The sequence below is a fragment of the Canis lupus genome, chromosome 8 (genome assembly GCF_048164855.1).
Source record: "Canis lupus baileyi chromosome 8, mCanLup2.hap1, whole genome shotgun sequence".
Lineage (NCBI taxonomy): Eukaryota > Metazoa > Chordata > Mammalia > Carnivora > Canidae > Canis > Canis lupus.
Window position 1 is genome coordinate 21,575,381 of NC_132845.1, and position 27,685 is coordinate 21,603,065.

Here is a 27,685-nt window from a genome sequence, read left to right on the forward strand (position 1 = left end):
CCCACCAACAATGCAAGAGGATTCTCTTTTTCCACATCCTTTTCAGCACTTGTTATTTCTTGCCTTTTGTTACTAGCTATTCTGAATGGTGTGAGTTGTTTTTTTTTGTTGTTGTTGTGGTTTTGATTTGCATTTCCCTGATGATTAGCAATGGTGAGCATCTTTTCACATATCTGTTGGTCATCTATATGTCTTCTTTGGATATATGTTTATTCAAGTCCTCTGTCCATTTTTAATTGGATTGTTTGGTTTTTCTTGATGTTGAGCTGCAAAAATTCTTTATATACTGTGGGTCTCAACCCCTTATCAGATATACCATTTGCAATTATCTTCTCCCATTCACAGGTTGTTTTTTCATTTGGTTGATGATTTCTCTGCCTATATGAAACTTATTATTTTGGTGTAGCCCCGATAGTTTATTTTCGCTTTTGTTTCCCTTACCTGAGGAGACATATCCATAAATATGTTGCTAAGACCAGTGTCCAGGAGATTACTGCCTATTTTCTTTTAGGAGTTTTATAGTTTCAGGTATCACATTTAGGTCTTTAATCCATTTTGAGTTTATTTTTTGTATATGGTGTAAGAAAATAGTCCAGTTTCATTCCTTTGAATGTAGCTGCCCGGTTTTTGCAACACTATTTACTGAAGAACCTGTCTTTTCTGCATTGTGTATTTTTGCCTGCTTTGTCAGATTAATTGACCATATATGCATGAGTTTATTTCTGGTATTTCCATCCTGTTCTATTGATCTATGTGTCTATTTTTGTGCCGATACAATACTGTTTTGATCACTACAACTTTGTAGTATTTCTTGAAATCTGGGATTCTTATACCTCTAATTTTGTTCTTCTTTCTCAAGATTGCTTTGGCTATTTGAGGTTTTTCATGGTTCCATAAAAATTTTAGTTATTTGTTCTAGTTTGGTGAAAAGTACTGTTGGTATTTTGATAGGAATTATATTGAATTTCTACATTGCTTTGTGTAGTATGGGTGTTTTAACAATATTAATTCTTCCAGTCCAGGAGCATGGTGTATCTTTCATTTGTCACCTTCAATTTCTTTCAACAGTGTTTTATAGTTTTTAGAGTATGGGGTCTTTCACTTCTTTGTTACTAAGTTAAGTTACTCCTAGATATTTTATTCTTTTTTTTTTTTTAATTTTTATTTATTTATGATAGTCACACCACAGAGAGAGAGAGAGAGGCAGAGACACAGGCAGAGGGAGAAGCAGGCTCCATGCACCGGGAGCCCGACGTGGGATTCGATCCCGGATCTCCAGGATCGCGCCCTGGGCCAAAGGCAGGCACCGAACCGCTGCGCCACCCAGGGATCCCTATTTTATTCTTTTTGATACAATAGTAAATGAGGTTGTTTTCTTAATTTCTCTCTCTGCTACTTCATTTTTTGTGTATAGAAAGGGAACAGATTTCTTTATATCAACTTTCTATTTTGAATTCTGGATATGTATTTTTGCAAATATTTTCTCCCAATCCTTGGCCTTCTTTTCATTATCTAAATGGTGTTGTTCACAAAGCAAAAATATTTTTCATAAAGTACAACTTATCAGTGTTCTTAATTCATGGAACATGGTTTTAGTGTTGAATCTAAAAACGAATTGCCAAATGCAAGCCAAATAGATTTTCTCCTGTTATCTTCTGGAAGTTTAACAATTTTACATTTTACCTATCCATTTACACCAGTTTGTCAAACAAATTAGTGAAGGCTAATGGTAGTAGAAATAGAATAGATGAATTTGGGTGGGAAGAAAATTACTGGCTCTACAGATTTTGTAGGCATCAGTGTGTAATTAACAGTTAAAGCCTGTTGGGAACTCATTTAGAGAACTAAGTTGATAGTTAAGACATCGTTGAGACAGCCAGTTAATCAGAAGACCAGGATTCAGTGTAGACCAAGGGCAAATAAGTCAGAAGAGAAACACAAAGATCTGATTCACTGGTCAGAATTTCAGGAGAGGCAGTTTAGTACCCTGGAGAGCTCCCCAAGGAGCCCAGATTTTGACAGCCTTGGAGCTTCAAAATGCCTCTGGCAGCATCTAAATTTTCTCATGGTCACATGACCGAAAACCTGTATTGCTGCACTGTATGAGTTTTAAATAACCTTTTAAATATTAGAAGTTCAGGAAAATTAGGAAATAGGGACAAGCACAAAGAAGAAGAAAAACTTACCGCTTAGAGATAACCATAAACTCTACTACTACTACCTCTACTATTATTATCATTTGTAAAGTTTTTGCTTTTAAGTGGTCTCTACATCCAGCATGGGCAAACTTACAACCTTGAGATCAAGAGCCACATACTTTACCAACTGAGCCAGCCAGGCACTCCAACTGTACATTTATTATTAACTGATGACAATGGTGAAACAAAATCCATAAACACTATTTGCTCATTCTTGTCTTCTTATCAGCAATCCTGCAAATCCTCTAGTTTAATATGTAAATTTTGTGAAATTAAATTTGATTGCCTAATATTTTATTCTGCTTCAATTATAATTGCTAATTGTGCCAACCTCTTATTCCTAGCATAGGAGAGTCGGGGGAGAATACTAATGAAGCAGATTGGATTGGAGTACTAAGGGTTGATTAGGTGTGTAGTTTTCCATCTAATAATACCAACCCACTCCTTTCTGGAGCTCCAGATGCATCATTTCCAGCTGCCCACGGGACATACTCATTTCAATATTCCATGGGCACCTTAAATTCAACTTCTTCAGAACTTAATTTCTTTAGTTTTTCCTTTAAATTGTTCCACAGATTTTATTACTTATCTTGGTTAATTTCAACATCAGCCACCTTATGTTTTTTTTTTTTCAGCCACCTTATGTTAAGATGAAGTAGGGAAGAAAGGGGAGAGAGAAGAAGAAACAAAGAAACACAATCATCATCTTTCATCTCATTCAAGCCACAAACCTCAAAGATTAAAGTAATTTTTTAAAAAGATTTTATTCATGACACACACACACACACACACACAGAGAGAGAGAGAGAGAGAGGCAGAGACATAGGCAGAGGGAGAAGCAGGCTCCATGTGGGGAGCCTGATGTGGGACGCGATCCTGGGACTCTGGGATTGCACCCTGAGCCAAAAGCAGACGCTCAACCACTGAGCCATCCAGGCGTCCCTCAAAGATTATTCTTAAATCAATTCACTCTTTCACGTACCTCTTCCAATGACTGTCAAGTTTTGTTGATGTCTCTTTCTGTCTTTGGAGTGCCTTCTTTTTCTCTGTCCAGGCATTCACCCATTACTCAACTGGACAGTTGCAGTGGCCTTTTCATTTGCAGTACTTCCAACCTTGAATCCAATTTCCACAACATTATTCGAGAGATATTTCTGAAGGATTTATCTTTTCTTTTAAAGATTTTATTTATTCATGAAAGACACACAGAGAGAGGCAGAGACATAGGCAGAGGGAGAAGCAGGCTTCCTGCAAGGAGCCTAATGCAGGACTTGATCCCAGGACTGCAGAATCACACCTTGAGCTGAAGGCAGATGCTCAACCACTGAGTGTCCCAGATGGATTTATCTTAAAGCCTCTGATGGTTCTTCTGTTTCTATATAGGAGAGTGGTTAAAGAATGGTTCCAAAGTAAACAAAACTGGATTCAAATCTGCACTTATTTGTGCGACTTTGGATAATTTATCTTCTCTGTGTCTTTGTTGCTTTACCTGTAAAATAAATAGGAATTAATATCTTTTTCTTAGGGTTTTTGGGAAAATTAAATAACATTTGTAAAGTACTTTTCATACATATTGACAAAGGATAAAATCCAACAGATGTTATTATTATTATTAACATTATTACTGCTATTATAACGGAAGTACAAACTTCACTGCATATTAGTAGACTTAAAATATTTGGGCAGCCCAGAAGAACAACCCCTTTTTTGGTGGAAACACCTTCTCTTCCACTTCAATTATGTGCTTCTTGTGGTGGCATCTGATAAGAAAACTCCACTTCTTTGGCTACTGGGATGGGTACTGATCTAATTTTTGCTGAACATCATAGCTCATCTTCTTGCCTGTAACATCAGGTCCAGGTTGGGCATCTGACCCAAGCCTAGTCCATTGGAATACTTCCTTTCCCTTCCCTTCTGTTCCCTTCCGTTCCCTTCCCTTCTGTTCCCTTCTCTTCCCTTACTTTCCTCCTTAGAGATCTAAAGGTGAGGAGTAGGGATTGGGAAAAGAGATAAAGGGAGAAAATTCTCTTTTCTTGACTGGTTACTATAGAAATATGTAGCCTTGCCAAATACCCTGTTTCCTACTAACCAGAGATGGCCATCTGCAGAAGAAGAAAATGAAACACTCCAAGAAGAGCAGAAGCAAGAGAGGGAGAGAGGGAGAGAGAGAAGGGGGAAAGGAGGAGATTGAGAGAGACTGAGATGGAGGATCCTTCATCTTTCTTGTTTCTGTCTCCAGGCAAGACCAAGGCAAAGGGTTCTGGCCCTCCCAGGCTTGCTCGGGTTGCAGAAATGACCCTTGCAATAAAAAAGTCTTGACCTATATACCACTCATCATATGAGGTCTCTCGCAATAAGACCTGGCCATCTTTCTATCCTTGTTTATATCCTTCACACTAGGTCCCACTGAATTTGTTCTCACTCCTAGGATATATCATACCTTTTCACATTTTTATAGATTTATATTTTACCTTAATTACTTATTAATATCACTATCTCTAGACCCTTTAGCCTACTTTATGGATATGTATTATTGATGTTTGTATCCTGTCCTGAACAGTCACAGCATAGTTCTCCACATATAGAAGAACATACTTAACATTGTCAAGTAAATATCCATTTTAAAATTTAGTTATTGTAAGGGTTATTCTGTGGCCCAGATGTTTCCAGGGATAGAGAAATAAAGAAGAATAATGCCCTTCAGTATATGTGCTGCCGAAGCGAGCACAAGAATAATGCCCTTCAAACCTCAAAGAACTTGAAGTTGAATCAGGGGAGTCAAACATGTCATAATTGTTCCAAGAGGAAAAAAACACTTTTATATATACCATTTCAGTTATTCTGTGTGATAAAGATTGAATGTTGATATTCTTAGCCTCCCCATTGACCCCCAAAAAAGAGTCAGACTGTGAGAGTTTAGTGATTGTTCAAGATCACTCAGCTAATAAAGCGACATAATCTGGCTAGCACCTAAGGTCCTCAGTCCTCTGGGATTTCTACTTTTGTTTCTCTGCCTCTCACTTCATGCTGTCTCTCTTACCTTGTCCACATCTTTGGCTCAGTGGGCAAATTAACAGTGTAAAGATAGATAAGACAGTTTATCTTTCTTACTATTGGATATAATTCTCTCTTTCTCAACCTCTCTCTCTCTCTCTCTCTCTCTCATCTCCCTTCTCCCAAATTTTGGTGATTTAATTTTCCAAAGCTTGTGTTATAAGCAGGTATATGGAAATGGGAATTGGAATCTAGCTCTTATGACTTTTGAGTGATTTGTTTGGACTGAACACACCCTTTTCAATCACTCACCTTAAATTTCTGACTGCCAAGACAGCAGAAATGTCACTTTTAATGGCAGCACATGCTAATTCTTCTGGGGTTGGGGTAGAGTGAAGATGATTTCACAAGCCTGAGGAAGGTGCATATACGTCTGGATCTAGCTCTGGGGAAGCTGTGCACACTGTAGGAGGCTGCTGAGAGTGCACTTAGAACCAAAAGGGAAAACTGCTTTATAATGCATGGTCTCTTCAATTCTCTGACAAAGCTTAACGTTCTGGAAGCTGGCGAAGGAAAAATATTTAAAGGGTCCACATCCATTTTCACAAAGCAAGTAATGAGTGGATTTAGAAATTACAGGCAATACATTGATAATGGGCACACTACATTTTAAGGTGTATTATATGAGGGGTCTAAATTTTCTACACATTTGAGCCTCGAACAAACATGGGTTTGAAATGCACAGATCCATTTACACGCAGATTTCTTTTATAAATACAATAAAGTACTGTAAATGTATTTGACTTATGATTTTCTTCTTCTTATTCATTTATTTGAGAGAGAGAGAGAGAGGGAGGGAGAGAATGAGTGGTGGGGGAGAGGAGCAGAAAGAGGGAGAAAGAAACTCAGACTCCCCACTGAGCGCAGAGCCTGATTGCTGCACTATCTCAGGACCCTGAGCCCATGACCTGAGCCGAGACCAAGAGCTGGATGCTTAACCGACTGAACCACCCAAGTTTTCAAGAAGATTTTATTTATTTATTTGAGAGAGAGAGCAAGTGAGGGGGTGGGGGAAGGGAAAAAGAAAGAAGCAGACTCCCTGCTGTGCAGGGACGGGAGAAGAGAAGCGGAATCAGGGCTAGTTTGCGGCATGATCTCAGGACCCTCTGATTATAATCTGAGCTGAAGGCAGATACTTAACCAACAAAGCCACCCAGATGCCCCTTATGAATTTCTTTTCATCTTTTTTTAAAAAAAGATTTTATCCATTTATTCATGAGAGACACTGAGAGGGAGAGACACGGACAGAGGGATAAGCAGGATCCTCGGAAGGAACCTCCTGTGGGACTTGATTCGGATCCGCGGACCCAGGATCACACCCTGAGCGGAAGGCAGACACTCAGCCGCTGAGCCACCCAGGCATGCTCCCCTTATGATTTTTAAAAAAAGATTTTTATTTATTTATTCATGAGAGACACAGAGGGAGAAAGAGAGACAGACAGACAGACACAGGCAGAGGGAGAAGCAGGCTCCATGCAGGAAGCCCGATGTGGCACTCGAACCCGGGACTCCAGGATCACGCCCTGAGCCAAAGGCAGACGCTCAACCGCTGAGCCACTCAGGCATCCCCCCTTATGATTTTCTTAATAACGTTTTATTTTCTCTAGCTTACTTTATTGTAACAATACAGTATATACTACACATAACATACAAAATATGTGTTACTCACTGCTTATGTTACTGGTAAGGGTTCTAGTTAGCAGTAAGCTGTTAGTAGTTAAGTTTTTTGGTACATGTACTCCCAAAGCTAGCACAGTAGTTAAGTTTTTTGGGAGTCAAAGATCATACATGCAGGATGAGGGTGGGGTCAGTGTTCCTAACTCATGTGTTGTTTAAGGGTCAACAGTACATACTTTTTACAACAAATAGCTGTGTTTTAAAAGAGGTGTTGTTATATATGGATGCTTAAACTTTGGACAAAACTAAAAGGGATTTTAACAAATCCTTTTGATTTGATAATTAGGAAACATTTATTTTTCTTTTGCTTTTTCAGTTTTACTTCCCTTTCCAGATTTATGAAAGCAAACTACAAAGACACAGAATGTCTTTCTTTGACATATCTGACTTGTCTGATGATTTGCATTTCTATTTACAGTGCACAATGTTAAGGGTCTTCTAGCCCTTTTCCATGAGAGAGTAATAACTAATAATTGAGAGCTTTTAGTCTTATAAATATAGTATTTTATTATATTCCTTGTGACTTCTCAATATTAAATATTGGGAATTACCTAGTGTTTTGAATATTCTGCTAAATTCTCATATTTTTTATCTTCAGTTTTTAAAAATATTTTATTTATTTATTCATGAGACACAGAGAGAGAGGCAGAGACATAGGCAGAGGGAGAAGCAGGCTCCCTGCAGGGATCCTGATGCGGGACTCAATCCTGGGATCGGGATCACGCCCTGAGCCAAAGGCAGGTGCTAAACCACTGAGCCACCCTGGGATCCCCTAATGCTATTATTGAGTTCTATTCCATATTAACATATCTAGGTTATATCTGTCAGGATAAGCAATACACATAAAAGATGCTGGGTGGCAGACAATTCCAAATTGCAGTGGTTCAATACAACAACATTTTATTTCCTCCAATTTAGTATGCACATGCAAAAAGATGAATACCCGTATCTCATAGTATACACAAAAATTAACTCAAATGAATCATGGACTATAAAGAAGCTAATCTATAAAACTAGAAAGAAACATACTAGAAAATGTTTGTGATCTTGGGTTAGGCAAAAAGTTCTAAGATATAAGATCTAAAGTTTTGGCATTTAGAAAAAAGATAAATTGGATTTAATCAAAATTAAAAAAAACTTTTGAGCTTCAAAAGACACCATTAAGAAAATGAAAAGAGAAGACACAGAGTGGGAGCAAATGTTTACAAATCATGTATCTGGTAAAGGATTTATATCCAGGATAAATAAAGATCTTATAACTTGATAATAAGAAGACTAACAGTCCAGTTAAAAATGGGCCAAAGATATAAGAATGGCTAGCAAATAAGCACATGGAAAGATGCTCAAAATCATTAGCCTTTAGGGAAATAAAAATTGAAACCACAATGAGAAATCACTTCACTCCCACTGGAGACAACAGTTCTTTGATTCTTTGTATAAATAGAAACATAACCAAAAAACAAGATGATATTCACCCAACATTTATGGAGTAAAAGAGGGAGAGAAAGAGAGAGAGAGAGAGAGAGAGAGAGAGAGAAAGAGAAAGAGAGAGACTCTGGGTTCTGTTAGCAAAAAATGAATCTATAAGACATCTCCTAAGAGGTAGGATAATCATACATTTGACTGGGGAATGGTTTGGCTAGGTTGAAGATAGTACAGTTAGGTCATGGTAGAAAGTTAGGTAACTTATCCTTCAATTTAAATAAGTTAGACAATATCAAGTATGGATGAGGATGTGGAGAAATTGGAACCCTCAAACATTGTCACATTTTGTAAAACAGTTTGGCAGCATCCTAAAAAGTTAAACATCAATGTGCCATACAACACAGCAATTCCACTTCTAGGAGTCAAGTATCTAAAAAGACTTGTACAAAAATTTTCATAGCAGCATTACTCATAATAGTCAAAAATTGGAAATATTTCAAATGTGCATCAACCGGTGAAATGATAAAGCAAAATATGGTACATTCATTCAATGAAGCAATCCAAAAGGAAGAAAACATTGTGATGAGTGAAACAAGCCAGATCAAAATATTGTAGGAGTCCATTTATATAAAATGAGCAGAAGTGACAAATCTATAGAGACAGATACCTGGGGGTGGAAATGGAAACGGTGGTTGATTAGAAAAGGGCATAATGAATATTTTTGGGGTGGTAGAAATGTTTTAAAACTAGATTGTTGTGATGGTTGTACAACTCCAGTTTCTGCTTATTGTAGTCATTAAGGGACCTAAAGTGACAGATGTTCTCTTTCAACACATGGTTCCATCATCACCACAGCAGGAGGGAAAGGAATGTGCTTCTGCCTCTTAAAGCTTTTCCTAGGAAATGATACACATCACTTCTCCTCCCATTTTATTGGTAAAAGGGAGTTACAGGGCCAAGCCTAACTTCAAAGATGCAAGAGAGTACAATTTTACTATGCCTGGAAGCGAGGAGAACCAGAACAATCCTAATGACTATGGTATAAATAACAACAGTAAGGTTACAGTTTGACTGGAGTTACTTTGCTTTTGCTTCTGAGAAACTTAACATTAGGAGGAGGATCCTAGGCTCACTTCCTGCCACAGATATACCTACGTAATACCCATATCTATGTAAAGTCCTAATCTATCACATGTTGCTTGGTTAACAGAAATTTCTAAGCCCCCAGTTATGGTTGTTCTTTATATTTTACTGTGACTCTCAGTGCCTTTGATACCCTGAGTACCTGATTTCCCTAAATCAATGAACTTCTGAACCTTGTGTGTTTATGTAGAAAAATGACAAGCTTTCTCTCTCTCTCTTTTTTAATAGGCATCATTGCTTCTGTAATGTGTAAGGGATTAGAATACTTCTGTGTGGCTAAAGAGGCCAAAAGTTAGATCAGTAAATGGAAATCATAGGAAGGCAGATTATACATTTACAGATGGAGTTTTCTAATTACTAGCATTTATGAAATTGAAATGACTGTCTCTGAGCTACTGAACCACTCAAGATGTTGAAGTTGTGGCTTGATGACCCGTTGAGAGAAACACTGAGGAGAACTTAGACCAAATGTTCTCCAGAACTGATGTTATTAGGCTTTTTTTTTTTTTTCAAGATTTTGTTTATTCATGAGAGACACAAAGAGAGAGAGGCGGAGACACAGGCAGAGAGAGAAGCAGGCTCCATGCAGGAGGCCGGATGTGGGACCCGATCCTGGGTCTCTAGGACCTCGCCCAGGGCCTAAGGCGGTGCTAAACCACTGAGCCACCCAGGTGTCCCTATGACTAGGCTTTACTGCACAGCAAATATACCTCTTTGATAATATCTCTATCCATTTTTGGACTGCATCTGCTTTATTTAAGTCAAAGCTCTTCTCAACCAAAAGTGTTAAGGGGACTGAGGAGGAATTTATGAGCAACTATAATAGAATTGAGAAAGTGAAACTTGAAAGATAGCAGATAGAGGCTACCTTTAGTAAGACAGACTGAAATTTGATTAGGATTATTAGGAGAAGCAAAGGACTGGAAGGGTATGACTAAAATATTAAAAATATTGAATGGTGTGTATAGAATGAATATTTATTTTCCAGACCCTGAGATTATAGGCTGAGGGAATCCCATTTGAAATATGAGCAAAGAGAGTTTAGGACCAAGAAGTACTTTTTCAGAGAGAAAGAAAACCATGTATTAATTTAACCGTGTATTAGTTATCCCTGTTATGTAATGAGACAAACATATAAAATGATTTAAAAAACATTTTGTCAATGCTATAAGCAAAGGTATCCCAGGTAATTACTAAGAGGAGTTGGGCAGCATCTAAGCCTAAGTCGGAGACAAGCATGCACTTCCAGTTTGTCACTTGGGCTTCCGGTCGGCAGCAGAATATTGGCAGGCTAAGGGTCTGCCCTGGTATGAAAAAAGTTCTGTATTCCTAAAATAAATCACTTTGCACCCGATGATTCTCAGGTTTCATCACAATGAGGAATGACTGCAAAGCAGACACACAGAAAAACCTTTCATTGTTAAGGGGGGAAAATGTCCGAAAATCTTCTATGCAAGGAGCTCCTGATAAAGAATTTGGGACTGGACAATAATCGCCGAGCACAATTTAATTCTGACATCCAGGATCTGCTCGCTGAAGGCAATTCTAACAGCAGGCTGCAAGGTGAAGATAGAAGAAACGTGCTTTATCTAAGGTTACAGGAGGAAATCGGCAAGACAAGACGTAGTACAGAGCACTGCCGCATTTCTCAGGATAAAAAAATAAATGCACGGTGCAGACTGGACACGACGCTTTCCTTTATAAGAGAGAGAAACAGCAGTAAGACAGCCGACCGCCAGAAGCGCAGCGACCACTATTGTGTTAGCGCCGGCGGCGGAAGGACCTGCCTGCACCGCTGCGTTAAAGAGTCCCTCTTTGTTCAGCTCCGGCCAGGGCCGCAGCGCGCCGTGTCCTTCCGCGCTCGCTGCGCAGTCCCCGCCCCCTCGCAGCCCTGGAGAGCTGCCATTCGGCACCGGAGTCGCTCCGCGCTCCCAGAATGCACCGGCAGTCCGCGGGAAACCAAAATGGCGAAGGGCTGTAGCGAAGTGGGCTGTGTTTGAGGCCGGTGTAAGAAGGCTCGCTCTACTCTCAACCCTCGTCCCCAGGACCTCGGTTTGTGCGTGTGCATGTGCGGGGTGCCCGGTGGGGCGGGTGCCCAGTAAGTGCTTGGACTCGCAGGGGAAGCGCCCAAGGGGACGTGATTGGTTGTTTTTTCCTGTATGAAGCGGTTGGCACCACTGAAGTGACCGAATGAGGTGAGAGACCTTGGCCTGGGAACCAGGCTCTTCCGGAGGAGGTGGGGGCGGGCGGGGGGGAAAGAGGGAAGAAAGGAAGCAAGTATAAAAGGGAAAGATGGAGGATCGAAGTGGGGGTGGGATCTTCAGTGTGTGTATGCGGGTCCCTTGCATTTATGTGTATGTTGAAAAGAATGGACAGAATGGAGTAGTCAGGTGTCGGAGAAAATAGGGAGCGAGCGAGGCATCAGGGAAGTCGGTTAGAGGACCAAGATAAAACGTTGAGACGGGGAAGCTGTGTTTGGAGGGGCAGGAAGGAACCTGGGGGCGGGAGACGGTTGGAGGGGCAGGATGAACCTGGTGATGAGGGGGTGGGGAGCCGAGAGGAGGAGCCGTTAGGAAATGCGGACTGAGGGAGACGTGGGGAGCTGAGTGGAGGGGCTGCCTGGGACCTTAGGGGGCGCGAAGGGAAGTAGCAGTTTGGAAGCAGGGGGTGGTGGAATTGTATGGAATTGGAGTAAGGGGCTGCAGTAGAAGGGCAGGATGGAGTACCAGGATAAGTGAAACGCTAAGTGGAGCCTGGAAGCAAACCCCGAAAGCTGTAAAGGGGACAAGTGGGAGGGAAAGTGTGAGAAGGGGGAGAGACACAATGAAATCTAACTCCTATTCCCTGCTCGGATGTAGATATGTATTATTCATTTTCACAACTGAGGTAATTACGGTTCAAGGGATTTTTAACTGATTTGCCAAGATTTCTTAACATATTTTGGTAGTGCCAGAACTCTTAACTCTGTGTGTGTGTGTGTGTGTGTTTTACAATCTGGTGTCTTTGGTTGCTAGAATTTTTTCTTTGGAAGCAACTAGAGGGAACAGATGGATTTATCGGGGTGATTTGACGAACAGAGAGGGTTCGTGAACAATGGGAAAAGGGATATGGAATGTTATTCTATGCTTGAAAACATTTCACTTTAAGCGTAGTTAGAACCATTTACAAATTCAAATATGCAGACTTACGTAGGCCTGTGGATAACGTAAGAAAGCACCACATGAGGTCAGTACAGAACTAGAAATATGTAAATAGTGCCTGAATTAATTGCACTCCAGATGCTCCGGTAGTAGTAACTTTCTCCCTCAGTATTGATTCCATGTGACCCCTCTGTATACCTTGCCTGCGCGCTGGTTTCATTTCCATGTTTTCATTCTCTCTTGAGAATTCCTTTTTTGTTTTCTTTTGGGCAGTAGATTGCAAAGACTGCATTTGAGAGTATTTTACGAGGGTAAAGTAAAATACACTTGCATTAAGTGACCTTTTTCAAAGGTTTGTCAAGCTTTACGGGGAGCCATTTTGACTAACAGCTTTAGGTGCCCTGTAGTTTTGGCAAGGAAAGAGTTGATTTTAAATTTCTTAACATAGAGCATTCTATCATTGATATTTATAATGTTATTCACACTCTGGCCATTTGCAGTAAAGCTTGAGAGGGAATACAAGGTGAAATTCTGTTCTTGTTTTTTTAGGTTTCTAAATATAAAAATATATTCGAATGCACATTTTAAGTTTGCTCACCTTCAGTTTTTTTTTTAAAGTGCTAAAAATATTCTGAAATATTTGAATTAAGAATGCACCTGTTTCCTGATGCTGCATATTCATGTTAATGGCATTAACAGAAATCTATACTTAATCAGGATGAAATGCACACAGTTTTAGAACTAGAAGTGTAGAAGTCATCTGGTTAAACTTTTTTTCTAGTGAAACAAAATATATTTAATGATCTTTTTAATTATGCCTTAAAGTTCAGTTTGGAAAGGGATTTTATTCTGTGTATTTTGGTATGGGTCATAAATTCTTTGATGTCATTGATTTATAAATATACCTTTCATTAGATCCTTAACTGAAAGTGTAATTTGCTTTATTCTTATTTCAGCATAATCTTTATATCTGACTTTAGGAAACTGGTGGTATAGTAATAATTTTTAACAGATGGAGAAATTTGCCTCTGAAGAGTTGTCATGGTCAACATCTGTAGCTAGGTGGTTCTGAAAGTAAAATTTAACTGCTGTTTTAGTAAACTTCCATGAATGATATTCTTTGGTTGATATTTTTATGTTTTGTTTCCCTTGTTTTTCAGGATTTGTTTATTACAGTAAAATACTGTGTAACAACCCTAAATTGGAGTGTATAGGTTTGTGGAGATTTTTTATTTACCTGTATAGTGCTGTTCAATAGTACTTTTTCCACTGATGGCAGTGACCTGTTTATGCTCTATCCACTTATGTTAGCCCATAGTCACATATGGATGTTGAACACTAGACATGTAACTGGTATGACTGAGAACTGAGTTTATAATTTAATTTAATTCATTATAAAACTAAGCTTTAAATGGCCATATGTAGCTAGTGGCTGCTGTATTAGACAGCATAGTATTAGAGGGTATTGCATCCATATATTAGGAATTGTTGCATCTCATAACCATGGAAACCATCAGAACCCAAGGGAAGGGAACAACTATCTTGGAACTAAGGATTGAAATTCTCTGTACATTTTTAAGATGAAGTAGTCTTCATTTTTGCCTCACATCAAGTCTTCTGTTGTATCCCTGCCAAAAAATGAAAAGGTAGCAACTTCTCTAACCTTTTTCTATTTTTTTTTTTTTTTTAACATTTTGTTTACTTGAGAGGCGCCCACACACCTGTGAGCATGGGAGGGGATGTGACAGAGGGAGATGGAGAAGCAGACTCCCCACTGAGCGTGGAGCCCAACTCTGGGGTTCCTACCTGATCATGACCTGAGCAGAAGTCAGAAGCTTAACCGAGCCACCCAGGCACCCCTTCTCTGATCTTTTAGTTATCTGATTCTGTTTCCTTTGTCAAACAACAACAAAAATGGATGTTGACAAAGTTAGTTTACTTTGTTATTTTTAAAAAAAATGTTTATTTTTATATTAAAAATTTTTTTAATAAGGAAAATTTAGAAACATAAAGTGAACAGAATAGTATAATAAACTTTTTTGTATTCCTATAGGTTTCATCTATATCTCTGCATTCCGCACTCCATTGTTTTTATGATTTTAAAAGGCTTTTTTAGGTAAAATTTACATATATTAACTATATACTTTTAAAATAATAGCTTTATTGAGATAATGCATATATCATATGTAAATAATTCACACGTATATACCCTTTTAAGGTATAATTTACTGACTTTTTTATTGTATTCACAGAGTTGTGCAACCATCACCATGATCTAATTTCAGAATATTTTTATCAGTGCAAAATGAATATCTGTAACCATTAGCAGTCACTTTCCATTATTCACCTTTTATATACAGCTTTTTAATATCTATCAATCTTGTGTAAACATAAGGAAAATATAATTGAAATACATTGTGTTAAGGTATTCCTACAATTTCCTATTAAGTCTTTGGAGTCACTAAAAAAAATAACAGCCTTATTGAAATATATCATATGCCATTAAAATTAAGCCTTTAAGTTCTAGAATTTAGTGGTTTCCCTCCACCCCATGGAACATGTAATCATCACCAACTGTCTAATTTTAGAAATTTTTTTACCCCCAAAAGAAATCCCATACCCGTTACCATTCACTTCCCATTTCCTCTTCCCCCTCCATCCCCTGGCAACCACTGATCTATTTTCTGTTTTTATTTTGCCTATCCTAGACATTTCACATAAATGGAACCATATAATATATGGCCTTTTGTGTCTGGCTTCTTCACTTAGCATAATGTTTTCAGGTACATCCATGTTGTAGCATGTATCATTCCTTTTTACAGCCAAAATGTGTTTCACTGTGTGGATATTTATATGATTTTGTTAATCCGTTCATCAGTTGATAGGCATTTGGATTGTTTCCACCTTTTGCTGTTACAGTTTTTATTTGCAGTGAATGTTCATTTACAGGGTTTGTGTGGACATGTATTTCCATTTCTCTTGGTTACATATCTAGGAGTGGAATTGCCAGGTCAGATGACACCTGTGTGTTTAAGGTTTTGAGAAACTGCTGAACTGTTTTGCAAAGAGCCTGCACCCTTTTAGTCTCACCAGCAGCTGTGAGGGTTCTAGTTTCTTTACATCTTTACCAATACTTGTCTGTCTTTTTGGTTATAAGCACTCTAGTGGGTGTGCAGTGGTATCTCGTTGGGTTTTGATTTGTATTACCCTGATGAATAATGATATTGAGCATCTTTTCAAGCAGGTCCTTTGCCCATTAAAAAATTGTATTATTGTGTTTTCACTGTTGAGTTGTAAGCAGTCTTTATGTGGTGTGGATAGAAGTCCTTTATCAGCTTTGTGGTTTGCAATTATTTTCTCCTATTCTTTGGGTTGTTCTTTCGCTTGATGTTCTTTGAAACACAAAGTCTTTAATTTTGATGAAATCTAATCCTTTATCTTGTTTTACTTGTGCTTTTGATTTCATATCTAAGGAAATGTTGCCTAATGCCAGTACAGTTTTGACAAATGGATATACCTGTGAAACTTCAACTCTTATCATGGTATAGACTATTTTTCTCTTCCCAGAAAGCTCAAATTTAGTCTTTTTAGCCATTCTCTGCCGCAGCAATTGTTCTGATTTTTTCCACTTTAGATCAATTTTGTCTAGAATTTCATGTAAATGGAATCATTAAGTATGCATGTTAAAATTAAAAAAATTTTTTTTGTTTCATAAAGCTAGAACTGCAGCCTTACCTTGAAAATTCCATCCTGCAAGGAATATTGTAGAAGTGGCTTAAGAATCTTATATTGTGTTGTGACAGTCCTGACCACCACTACTTTGTGATATAAAGTTTTTGTTTTTGTTTTGTGGCTTGTGAAGACATTTCTGATATTTGAATGGATAAAGTTGAGTAAGGAATTAGTGAGTTTATACTTCCAAATATTGCCTAAGATTAGGGGAACAGGGCAACGTGAGGGATCCTTTTGATGTTGGAAATATTGGTAGCTTGCCTGTATTGATGCTAATATTTTGGTTCTTATAGTCTATCATTCTTAAAGATGCTACCTTTTGGGAGAGCTGGGTAAATGTTACATGGAATGTATTATTTTTCACAACTGCATGTAAATATACAATTATCTCAAATGAAAAAATTCAGTTAAATAAAAATTAGGGAAAAAAGTGGCCTAAAGCAGGCATAGCAAGAGTGGGTTGAATTTGTTTGATTTCTGTCAGGTGATAAAAACAAACTAAATATGAGCTTTTGTTTTTCTCTACCCCTGCTAGTGAAGTTTATATTGCAGTAAAAACTCTAAACTTTTTGGTTGTGGTGGGGGGTGGGAAAATGGGAAGGCAGTTGTCTAGTAGAGAGTACTGCATATATACTCAGAAGATTAGGATATGCTTTTAACTTGGAGCTCTGCAGTTGCTTTAGGTTTTGTGTTTTGTTTTGTTTTTAATCTACTAAATAGTAATGTTACCTGCCTTATTATTCACAGGATTGCTCCAGGGTCAAGAAGGAAATAAAGGAGACAGCACTTTATAAACTCTAGGTGTAATGTATATTATATATTTACAAAATCATTTTCCAGAAGAATTGCTATATAGAACAATGAATCGCCCAAGTATGATGAAGCCTATGAACAAAAAACACCCTGGGATGTTTTATAAATTGCTGAGCAGCCCAGGCACGTGGGTGGCACACTTGGTTAAGGATCTGACTCTTGGTTTCCACTCAAGGCATGATCTTTAGGGTTCTGGGATCAAGCCCTGTGTCAGTCTTCATGCTCAGTGGGGGTTTGCTTGAGATTTTCTCTCCCTCTGTCCTTCCATTCACCCAAATAAAGAAATCTTTAAAAAATTTGCTGACCAGTCCGTATAGTTCTAATTGACATTACATAAACACCAGAATCACCTGTAGAGCTTAAAAGCCCCCTCAAAAAACAAACCCTAACAAACAAAATCAGTTTCTTGGAACTCATATCCCAGAGATACCAAATTCCAGGTTTGGTGGGTGTATATTTTTCTATTTTAAAAATTTTCCCACTTGATTTTGTTTTGTAGCCAGGGTTGAGAAGTGGTAGATTCTGTTCTAGGGTCAAGATTAGAAATTTACCAGTTCTTACGAAAACATCACTAGGAGTTGTGCAAAGGAAATACTTGAAAAAGGAAAAATATTTTAGCACTGTTTTCATCACACTTATATTTAAGATATTTTAAATTGGTGGTTAATAAAGTAGTAGAACTTTGTAGTCTGGGAAACTTGTGGACTAGTAAAGGCTATATAAAATTGCATTTAGGTGTTGTGAGAGAAAATTCTCCATTCAACGAAGTGTTCAAGCAGAGGCTGCATGATCATCTTATTTAGGGATATTATAAAGATGGATTTTTTTTCACTTCCTTGGAAGTAAATGACTTTCCAGGTACTTTCTAAAACTGAAATAAGATTTAGGGCAGCCCGAGTGGCTCAGCAGTTTAGGGCCACCTTTGGTCCAGGGCGTGATCCTGGAGACCTGTGATCGAGTCCCATGTCGGGTTCCTTGCATGGAGCCTGTTTCTCCCTCTGCTTGGGTCTCTGACTCAATCTCTCTGTGTCTCTATGAATGAATAAATAAAATCTTAAAAAAAAAGGTTTAGATTATAATGAAAACGATGGGCACTGTTTTTCCCTTAGATTAGTGACGAGAATAGTCATTGAGGATTGAATCCTTCTCAAAGTCAAGTTTGTCCTGAGTTTCCTTTTTTCTGTTTTTTTTCCTAGGTTTCAGTCTTTTCCACTTTTGACAGTTGTCTAAATCATCTATTTTTGGTTCTAAAAAACAAGCAGAAGAATATGATGTTATCTTAAGTTTTTAAGAGTTTTATTGCTGCTTATTGGAGAGGAATAAACAAAAGTGGTTATTTGCATACATTAAAAAATATTTAGAACATTATCACAGTATATCCTAGTTCAGTGATTCTCAAACTTTTTGGTCTCAGGACCCTTTTACACTCTTTAATTATTGAAGACCTCAAGAACTTTTATGTGGGTTATCTCTAATATTTACTGTGTTAAAAATGAAAACTGAGAAAATGTAAAAATGAGTACATATGTTCACATACCATTAGTTTTCAGAGTGAAATCATAACATATTACTTAGCCTCTGGAAAATCCCACTGTAAACTTGTGGGAGAATGAGAAGGGAGAAAGGCAGATAAAATAATGTTTTAATATTATTTTATTAATTTATTTTTAAGTAGGCTCCATGTCCAGCATGGAGCCTAACATGGGGCTTGAACTCATGACCCTAAGATCAAGACCTGAGTTAAGATCCAGTTAGATGCTTAACTGCCTGAGACATCCAGGTGCCCCTTAATATTATTATTATTTAAAAAAAAAATTTTTTTTATTTATTTATGATAGTCACAGAGAGAGAGAGAGAGAGGCAGAGACATAGGCAGAGGGAGAAGGAGGCTCCATGCACCGGGAGCCCGACGTGGAATTCGATCCCAGGTCTCCAGGATCGTGCCCTGGGCCAAACGCAGGCGCTAAACCGCTGCGCCACCTAGGGATCCCTTTTTTAAAAAAAATGTTTTATTTACCCCTTAATATTATTTTAAAACTAGCTATGACCTTGTAGACCCCCAGGGAACATACCTGAAGACCTGCTACTTTAGTCCTCTGTTTCTTTAGGCAGTTAGGGTTTCATATGTTACATGGTGTTTAATTTAGCATTCCTAGCCTCTCCTTAAGCAGATTCTTTTTGTCTCTTCATAGAAAAAATTTGAGATGCAGCCACCCAGGCACCCCAAGTTTGATTTTCTTGTAGGTAACTTGATTTTTGTCTTTGGAAATTTGTGATCTCCTATTGTCAGTTATGCAATTTTCTGTGAATTTAGTATTTTTAAAAATCAGTACTTTGAAAGTCCAGTTGTTTTGAAGATTCCCATTTCCCTTTGTTCCTGGGAAATTTTCTTTTATTATTTAAAAAGTAACTTTCCTTACACCTGTTGGAATGGCTATTATAGACAAGAAATAGTAAGTGTTGGCAAGGATGTAGGGAAAAGGGAACGTTTGTATACTGCTGGTGAAAATGTAAATTGGTCATTTACTATGAAAAACAGTATGGAGGTTCCCTAAAATATTAAAAATAGGGGGGCACCTGGGTGGCTCAGTGGTTGAGCATCTGCCTTTGGCTCAGGTCTTGATCCTGTGGTCCTGCGATTGAGTTCCCCATTGGGCTTCCCGCAGGGAGCCTGCTTCTCCCCAACTTATGTCTTTGCCTCTCTTTGTGTCTTTCATGAATAAATAAATAAAATCTTTAAAAAAAATGAAAATAGGACTACCAAAGATTCAGCAATTCTATTTCTGGCTATTTAAAGAAAATGAAGACACTAACTCAAAAAACTATATGCATCCCCTTGTTCTTTGCAGCATTTTTTATAATAACCAACATATGGAAACAACTAGGCGTTCACTAATGAATAAGTGGATAGAGAAAATGTGGGATAAGCATGCAATGCAATATTATTTAGCCATATAAAAGAAAATCTTGCCATTTGCAGTAACATAGATGGATGTTTAAGACTTTTTTTTTTTAAGATTTTATTTATTTATTCATGAGAGACACAGGGAGAGAGAGAGAGAGGCAGAGACATAGGCAGAGGGAGAAGCAGGTTCCATGCAGGGAGCCCCATGTGGGACTCGATCCCGGGACTCTAGGATCACGCCCTGGGCTGAAGGCAGGCGCTAAACCCGTGAGCCACCCAGGTGTCCCAGATGTTGAAGACATTATGCTACTGAGGTAAGTCAGGAAGACAAATACTGTATGATCTCACATGTGGAATCTAAAACAGCAACAACAAAAAACTGAGTTCATGGATACAGAGAACAGATTGGTGTTTGGGCAGGGAGGAGAGGGCAGTGGTGGTAAATGGGTGAAGGGATCAAAAGGTACTATGGAAGTTATGAAGTAAATAGGTTACAAAGATGTAAAGTACATCATGGTGACTCTAGTTAATTATATCAAATTGCATATTTGAAAGTTAAGAGTTGCTTAAAAGTTCCCATCACAGTTTTGTAACCATAGTGATGCATATTAACAAGACATTGTAGTGATTATTTTGCAATATATACAAATATTGCAAAAGAAACAAAAACAAATATTGAATCATTCTGTACACCTGAAGTTAATATAATATATATCAGTGAAAAAATATTAGGCAGCAAAAATAAATAAAAAAGACGTTAAAGAAATATAATTGCTAGGTACAGAAAGATGTTCCTGATATATTGTTGAAGTAAAAGGGCATGTTTCAGAGCAGTATGCAAAATCAAATTTTTGAGTGATAATATACATAGGATCAAAACAATTATTTTGCCTTCTGCATTATCTTTTGTTGAAGGCTTCTTTTATATTTTCTCTCTCCTTGATTCCTGCTCCTAGTACTCTGGGGACATTTTCTTTCCGTTTTCTAAAGATTTATTTGAGAGAGAGAAAGAGAGAATAGAGGGAGGAGCAAAGGGAGAGGGAGAAGCAGCCTTCCTGCTGAGCAAGGAGCCAGGACTCTGGGCTGGATCCCAGGACCTTGAGATTATGACTTTGGTTGAAGGCAGACACTTAACCAACCGACTGAGCCACCCAGACACCCTGCCTGGGAACATTTTCATTGATTAGTCTTTTAGTTCAATTAAATATTTTTTCATTTTTTTTTTTTAATTTTCAGGAGTTCATTGTTGGGCTCTGTACCTTTTTCACGTATTTTTAATTTATGGATTCAACAGATCCTTAACTCACTTTCTCTTTCCTGCCTTCCTGCCTTTCTTTCTTTCTTCCTTCCCTTTCCTTTCTTGAGAGCTCACGCAGAGGTGGGAGGGGCAGAAGGAGAGAGAATCTTAAGCAGCCTTCATACCCAGTGTGAGCCTAACATGGGGCTTAATCTCACAACCCTGAGATCATAATCTGAGCCCAAATCAAGAATCAGATGCTTAATTGACTGAGCCACCCATATGCCTCTCCTTGATCCTTGACTTTTCCTATGTATATCAATTAGACTTTATTTTTTAAGCTCTCTCCTGTTCTCTGGATTGTTTTCTTTGGAGTCACTTTTCTTAGAATTTGTCTTTTGTATTTTAGGTTTTCAATTTTTATTATATCAGGAAACTATGTTTGGATACATGGCATGGCAGGCTTTAATTTATGATGAAATGTGGGGAGACGAAAGCTATTTCCCATGGTGCTAGAATTTATGGCTTTACTTTGGGACAACAGTGCTTATTCATCCTTCCTTATTAGTTCTTTTCATATACTTTTCTTGTAGGTTAAAGCCTCATTTTTCTTCTTTTCTTTTCTCCCAGGACCAGCTGCTGGTCATACCAATGATGGTTTAGATGTATAGGAGGCAGCCAGTTCTTGAGATGCTCCTCAAGAATGATGGTATATTAGGAACATGGGGAGATAAATAAGGCACTAGGGTGGCTTAGTTGATTGAGGGTTCTACTCTTGATTTTGGCTCAGGTCATGATATCTGGGTTCTGGGGTCTGGCTCTGCCCTTAGCAGGGAGTCTGCCTCTCTCCCTCTGCCCCTCCTCCTGCGACTTTTTCTTTTTTTTTAATTTTTTAATTTTTTTGATTTTTTTCTTTTTCTCTTAATAAATAAATAATCTTTAAAAATTTTAAATTCTTCTTGAAGAAGAAATGAAGGGAAGGAGAATTAATGCTTTAGTGAGTTGCTTTTATTAATGGAGATTTTTAGAAGCTTTGGGCCAAGATAGAAAAAAAAAGATTGAAACATACTTGTTTATAGGTTCCAAACATGACAGATAAAGCCCTTATGGTCTGTTTCTTGACAACCCCATGTACTTAACATGTAAAATTTTTATTTTATACCAATTGTAATACAGCTTTTTAATATCAATCTTGTGTAAACATAAGGAAAATATAATTGAAATACATTGTGTTAAGGTATTCCTACAATATCCTATTAAGTCTTTGGAGTCACTAAAGAAAATAACAACCTTATTGAAATATATCATATGCCATTAAAATTAAGCCTTTAAGTTCTAGAATTTAGTGGTTTCCCTCCACCCCATGGAACATGTAATCATCACCAACTGTCTAATTTTAGAAATTTTTTTACCCCCAAAAGAAATCCCATACCCGTTACCATTCACTTCCCATTTCCTCCACCCCCCTCCACCCCCTGGCAACCACTGATCTATTTTCTGTTTTTATTTTGCCTATCCTAGACATTTCACATAAATGGAACCATATAATATATGGCCTTTTGTGTCTGGCTTCTTCACTTAGCATAATGTTTTCAGGTACATCCATGTTGTAGCATGTATCATTCCTTTTTACAGCCAAAATGTGTTTCATTGTGTGGATATTTATATGATTTTGTTAATCCGTTCATCAGTTGATAGGCATTTGGATTGTTTCCACCTTTTGCTGTTACAGTTTTTATTTGCAGTGAATGTTCGTTTACAGGGTTTGTGTGGACATGTATTTCCATTTCTCTTGGTTACATATCTAGGAGTGGAATTGCCAGGTCAGATGACACCTGTGTGTTTAAGGTTTTGAGAAACTGCTGAACTGTTTTGCAAAGAGCCTGCACCCTTTTAGTCTCACCAGCAGCTGTGAGGGTTCTAGTTTCTTTACATCTTTACCAATACTTGTCTGTCTTTTTGGTTATAAGCACTCTAGTGGGTGTGCAGTGGTATCTCGTTGGGTTTTGATTCGTATTATCCTGATGAGTAATGATGTTGAGCATCTTTTCCATGTAGTTATTACCTTTTTGTATACCTTCTTTGGAGAACTGTCTATTCGGGTCCTTTGCCTATGTAAAAAATTAAATTATTTATGTGGTGTGGTTAGAAGTTCTTTATCAGCTTTGTGGGTTGCAATTATTTTCTCCTATTCTTTGGGTTGTTCTTTAACTTGATGATGTTCTTTGAAACACAAAGTCTTTAATTTTGTTGAAGTCTAATTATCCTTTTTCTTGTTTTGCATGTGCTTTTGATGTCCTATCAAAGAATGTTGCCTAACACAGAGTGACACAAATTCTGTTTTTTTTTTCCTAAGAATTGTGTAATTTTACCTCTTAGGGTTAGTCTATAATCCATTTTGAGTTAATTTTTGCATGTGATGAGCTAGGTGTCCAGCTTCATTTTTTTAAAGATGTGAATACCAATTTCCTTGAACCATTTGTTAAAAAACTTCTTCCCTGTTGATTTGTTTTGACATTCTTTTCAAAGATCCGTTGAACGTGAATGTAAGGATTTGTTTCCAGATTCTCAATATTCTTTTTTCTTCCTTTCCTTTCCTGTCCTGTCCTTTCCCCTTTCCTTTTTCCTTTCCTTTTTCCTTTCCTTTCCTTTTTAAAGATTTTATTTATTTATTCATGAGACAGAGACACAGAGAGAGGCAGAGACATAGCAGAGGGAGAAGCAGGCTCCTTGTGAGGAGCCTGATGTGGGACTTGATTCCAGGACCCTGGGGTCATGACCTGAGCCAAAGGCAGACGCTCAACCACTGAGTCACCCAAGTGCCCTCAATTTTATTTCACTTTTGTGTCCTTATGCCTGTATCATAATGTCTCTCTTCTTATTACTTTGTGTTAACTTTTGAAATGGGGACTTGTGAGTCTTTTGGTTTCCTTCTTTTTCAATGTTCAATGGATATTCTGGATTTCTTGTTCTTATTTTTTTTTTTTTTTTAAGATTTTATTTATTTATTCATGAGAGACACAGAGAGGCAGAGACATAGGCAGAGGGAGAAGCAGGCTCCCCGCCGGGAGCCCCATGCAGGACTTGATCCCAGGACCCAGGGATCATGCCCTGTGCCAAAGGCAGATGCCCACTGAGCTACCTAGGTATCCCAATTTCTTGTTCTTCTATATGAATTTTAGGAGCAGTCTGTCAGTTTTTGCAAAAAAGATGCAGCTGGAATTTTGATACTGTAATGAATCTGTAGCTCCATTTAGGAAATATTGTGCTCTTAACAATGTTAACATCCTAACAACAACAACAAAAAACAAATGTTAACATCCAGAAACATGGGATGTCTTCTTTCTGGTTATGTTTTACTTAATTACTTTCTCTTTGTTATGCAGTTTTCATTGCACAAGCCTTATATTTCGTTGTTGTTAGATTTATTCCTAAGTATTTTGTTTTTATTTGGTGCTATTGCAAATGGAATTTTTTCCTTAATTTCATTTTCAGATTATTCACTGGTAGCACATAGAAATGCTTTGATTGTTATATATTAACCTTGTATTCTGCAACTTTGCTGATCTGGTTTATTCTCGTAGGGTTTTGTATGTGTGTGTGGATTCTGAATCACTTTTCAGTTCTGTAGTATAGTTTACTCAGTGTCAATTTTGTGTATTAGTATTGAGTATTAGTGACAGTATTGCTTAAGCTAATCTATATGAGTATTAAAGTAATTATAAAAATTGGTGCTGGGCTCTATTGCAGATTTATAGTTAAGGATAGTATGTCTGTTCTTGATTCTCACTTTGAGAAACCAGCTGAACATGTCTCATTTACTATGTACTCCACCTTCTCTCACAACCATTTGGTTTCTTTAGGGATAAAAGATGCCTCAGCATTTTCTTTAATATTTCCTCCCCATTGGCTATGAACACCAATTCTCTATGTTTTGAATCTGGTGCTGTTAGTGTATTTATATGCATTGGTAATGAGTACTTTGTTCATGCTGTCTGGCTATTTGCTGATTATATCACCACTTACAACACAGATCTACATTTCATAGAGTTAAAATGTGAAAAATTGTCCTTTGGTTAATGACTTGTCTAGGCAGTAGGACCAACCAGTTGGAGCTGTTTAGGCAAGAGAGTAATTAAAACAGGTTTTCCATACTGCAAATTGAAAGTGCATTAATTAAAGGATGGACCTGTAGCAGGAAGATCAGAGAAGTATATGGTAATAGTGCAGGTGAGAACTGGTAATGACCTGAAATAAGGTAGTGGTTTTAGGAGATGTTTGAGAGATGAACTTTAAGGAATAATTAGGACTTGGTGCATATTTGGAGGGTTAGGAAAGAGGGAAGAATCAAATAACACTTCTAGATTAAGAACTGGTGAGACAGTAATGGCATTAACTGGAGAAAGGGGAAGAATTTGAAGAAAATCTCATTTCTGTTAAATTAAAGGTGCTAGGAGAATCCAGGTTGAGATGTCTAGGGCAATTGGCAGTAATGGTCTAAAGCTTGTGAGACAGGATGAGACTGGAGATTTAGAAATTGGCAACAGATAAAAATTAAATGAAGCAATAGGAGAACATGCAGAACATGTAGGACAAAAGAAGGGAGCCCTAGACCACTGCAGCATTTTAAAGGGTTGGCAGGGGAGGAAAAATCAGTACAGAAACATCAGAAAGGTATGAGAAGAATCACTACAGGTGATAGGTATCTCAGAAACAAAGGAAGTGAATTTCAAGAAAAAGGTCATGACCATCAGTTATTACACACAGATTGGGTATGGTGAGAACTGAAACAAGGACATTGTCTAGTATTTGGTTATTTGGAGGTCTTTGATGCAATTGTTAACAGTAATCAGGACAGTCAATTTGTAATGGATTAAGTGGATTGTACTTTTTAAAGTTTATTGGTGAAAGTGAGAAAAATGAAATCATTTGTAAGGACTATTGTTTTTCTTTTTTATTTCATTTTGGTTATGGCAGATTTGCATCAAGGAAAATTAAGATTTAAAATAAAGGAAAGAAGTTAATTTATCAATTAACTTTATCAAGTGAGATTATTCTCTAACTGGAGAAAGAAAAGCCATGTCCACTTTACAGAAGTGAATTAGGTACATGCTTTTGTGGATATATTTCGGGGAAGGAAGGGTAAGGAGAAAGTTGAGGAATTTCATGTTTGTGGCTTCTGTTTTCTCTGAAATAAGACCCTACCTTGCTAGTGAAGAAATTGAATGCTCCAACAGACCTTTCATCAAGTTCCTCTTTCTAAAGATTTGTACATAACAAAAATTATTTTTTTAAAAGAACTTTTTGTTGTGTAGTAATAACTTTGCATATACATCTAGCTAACGCTCCTAAGGTTTTTGAAAAATATGTATCTGCTTTCTCTTGATTTCAAGTTCCCAGAGGCCAAGAGACTAGATTTTTTTTTTTTTTTAAGATCTTATTTATTCATGAGAGACACAGAGAGAGAGAGAGAGAGAGAGAGAGAGAGAGAGAGGGAGAAACAGGCCCCACATGGGGAGCCCAATGTGGGACTCCATCCCGGGACTCCAGGATCATGCCCTGGGCCGAAGGCAGATGCTGAACCGCTGAGCTACCCAGGGATCCCAAGAAACTAGATCTTAATCATTTTGAACTTTTAGCTCTTTCAAGAGTGGCTGGCATATTTACCACCAAATTGTCCTAGGAGAGTTGTTTTGTTTTGTTTGAGAATTAGTTTTCTAATACTAAGATGCTCTAAACTTATACAGGAGCAAAACAAATCAGTTTTCATTGAGAAGAGAGTGTCATATCCTCCTGTCTTCAATATTAATCTTTTGTGAGCGCTTGAACTCCTCTGAGGACTTTGTGATAGTAATTTGCAAATTCTCCGTTAGGTAGATAGCATTTTATGCATCTTAACTCTGGTTAAGAGCTTACCTACTGGAAAACAGTCAACAAAACTAAAGGGCGACCTTCTGAATGGGATAAGATATTTGCAAGTGATATTATCTGTTAAAGGGCTAGTATCCAAAACCTATGAAGAACTTATCAAACTCAATACCCCAAAAAACAAATAATCCAGTTAAGCAATGGGCAGAAGACATGAGTAGACTTTTTTCCAAAGAAGGCATACAGATGGCTAACAGACACATGAAACGATGATCAACATTATTCATCATCAGGGAAATAAAAATCAAACAATGGGATACCACCTCATACCTATCATAAGGACTAAAATAAACAGTCTAGGAAACTGAACAGATATTGGTAAGGATGCAGAGAAAGAGGAATCCTCCTACTCTGTTGGTGGGAATGCAAACTGGTGCAGCACTCTGGAAAACAGTATGGAGGTTCCTCAAAATGGTAGAAATAGAACTATCTG

The 27,685-nt window shown here is 37.7% G+C and overlaps 1 protein-coding gene across 14 annotated transcripts in view; it reads left to right on the forward strand.

Moving 5' to 3' along the window:
* Positions 1–11,382: 11,382 nt before the first annotated feature.
* Positions 11,383–27,685, forward strand: part of MTF2 (metal response element binding transcription factor 2) — a 79,363-nt gene continuing 63,060 nt past the window's right edge. For 3 of the 14 annotated variants that reach the window (XR_012035089.1, XM_072834547.1, XM_072834555.1), the window contains exons 1-2: positions 14,156–14,283; positions 14,691–14,753. Coding sequence is in view for 9 of the 14 variants with exons in the window: in XM_072834547.1 (XP_072690648.1) it covers positions 14,276–14,283; positions 14,691–14,753 (71 nt within the window). In the remaining 5 variants the exon portion in view is untranslated. Of the gene's footprint in view, positions 11,693–12,232; positions 12,384–14,137; positions 14,284–14,690; positions 14,754–27,685 lie in introns of those variants that run through there. The other 11 variants (XR_012035086.1, XM_072834548.1, XR_012035088.1 and 8 more) reach the window with 8 other exon arrangements.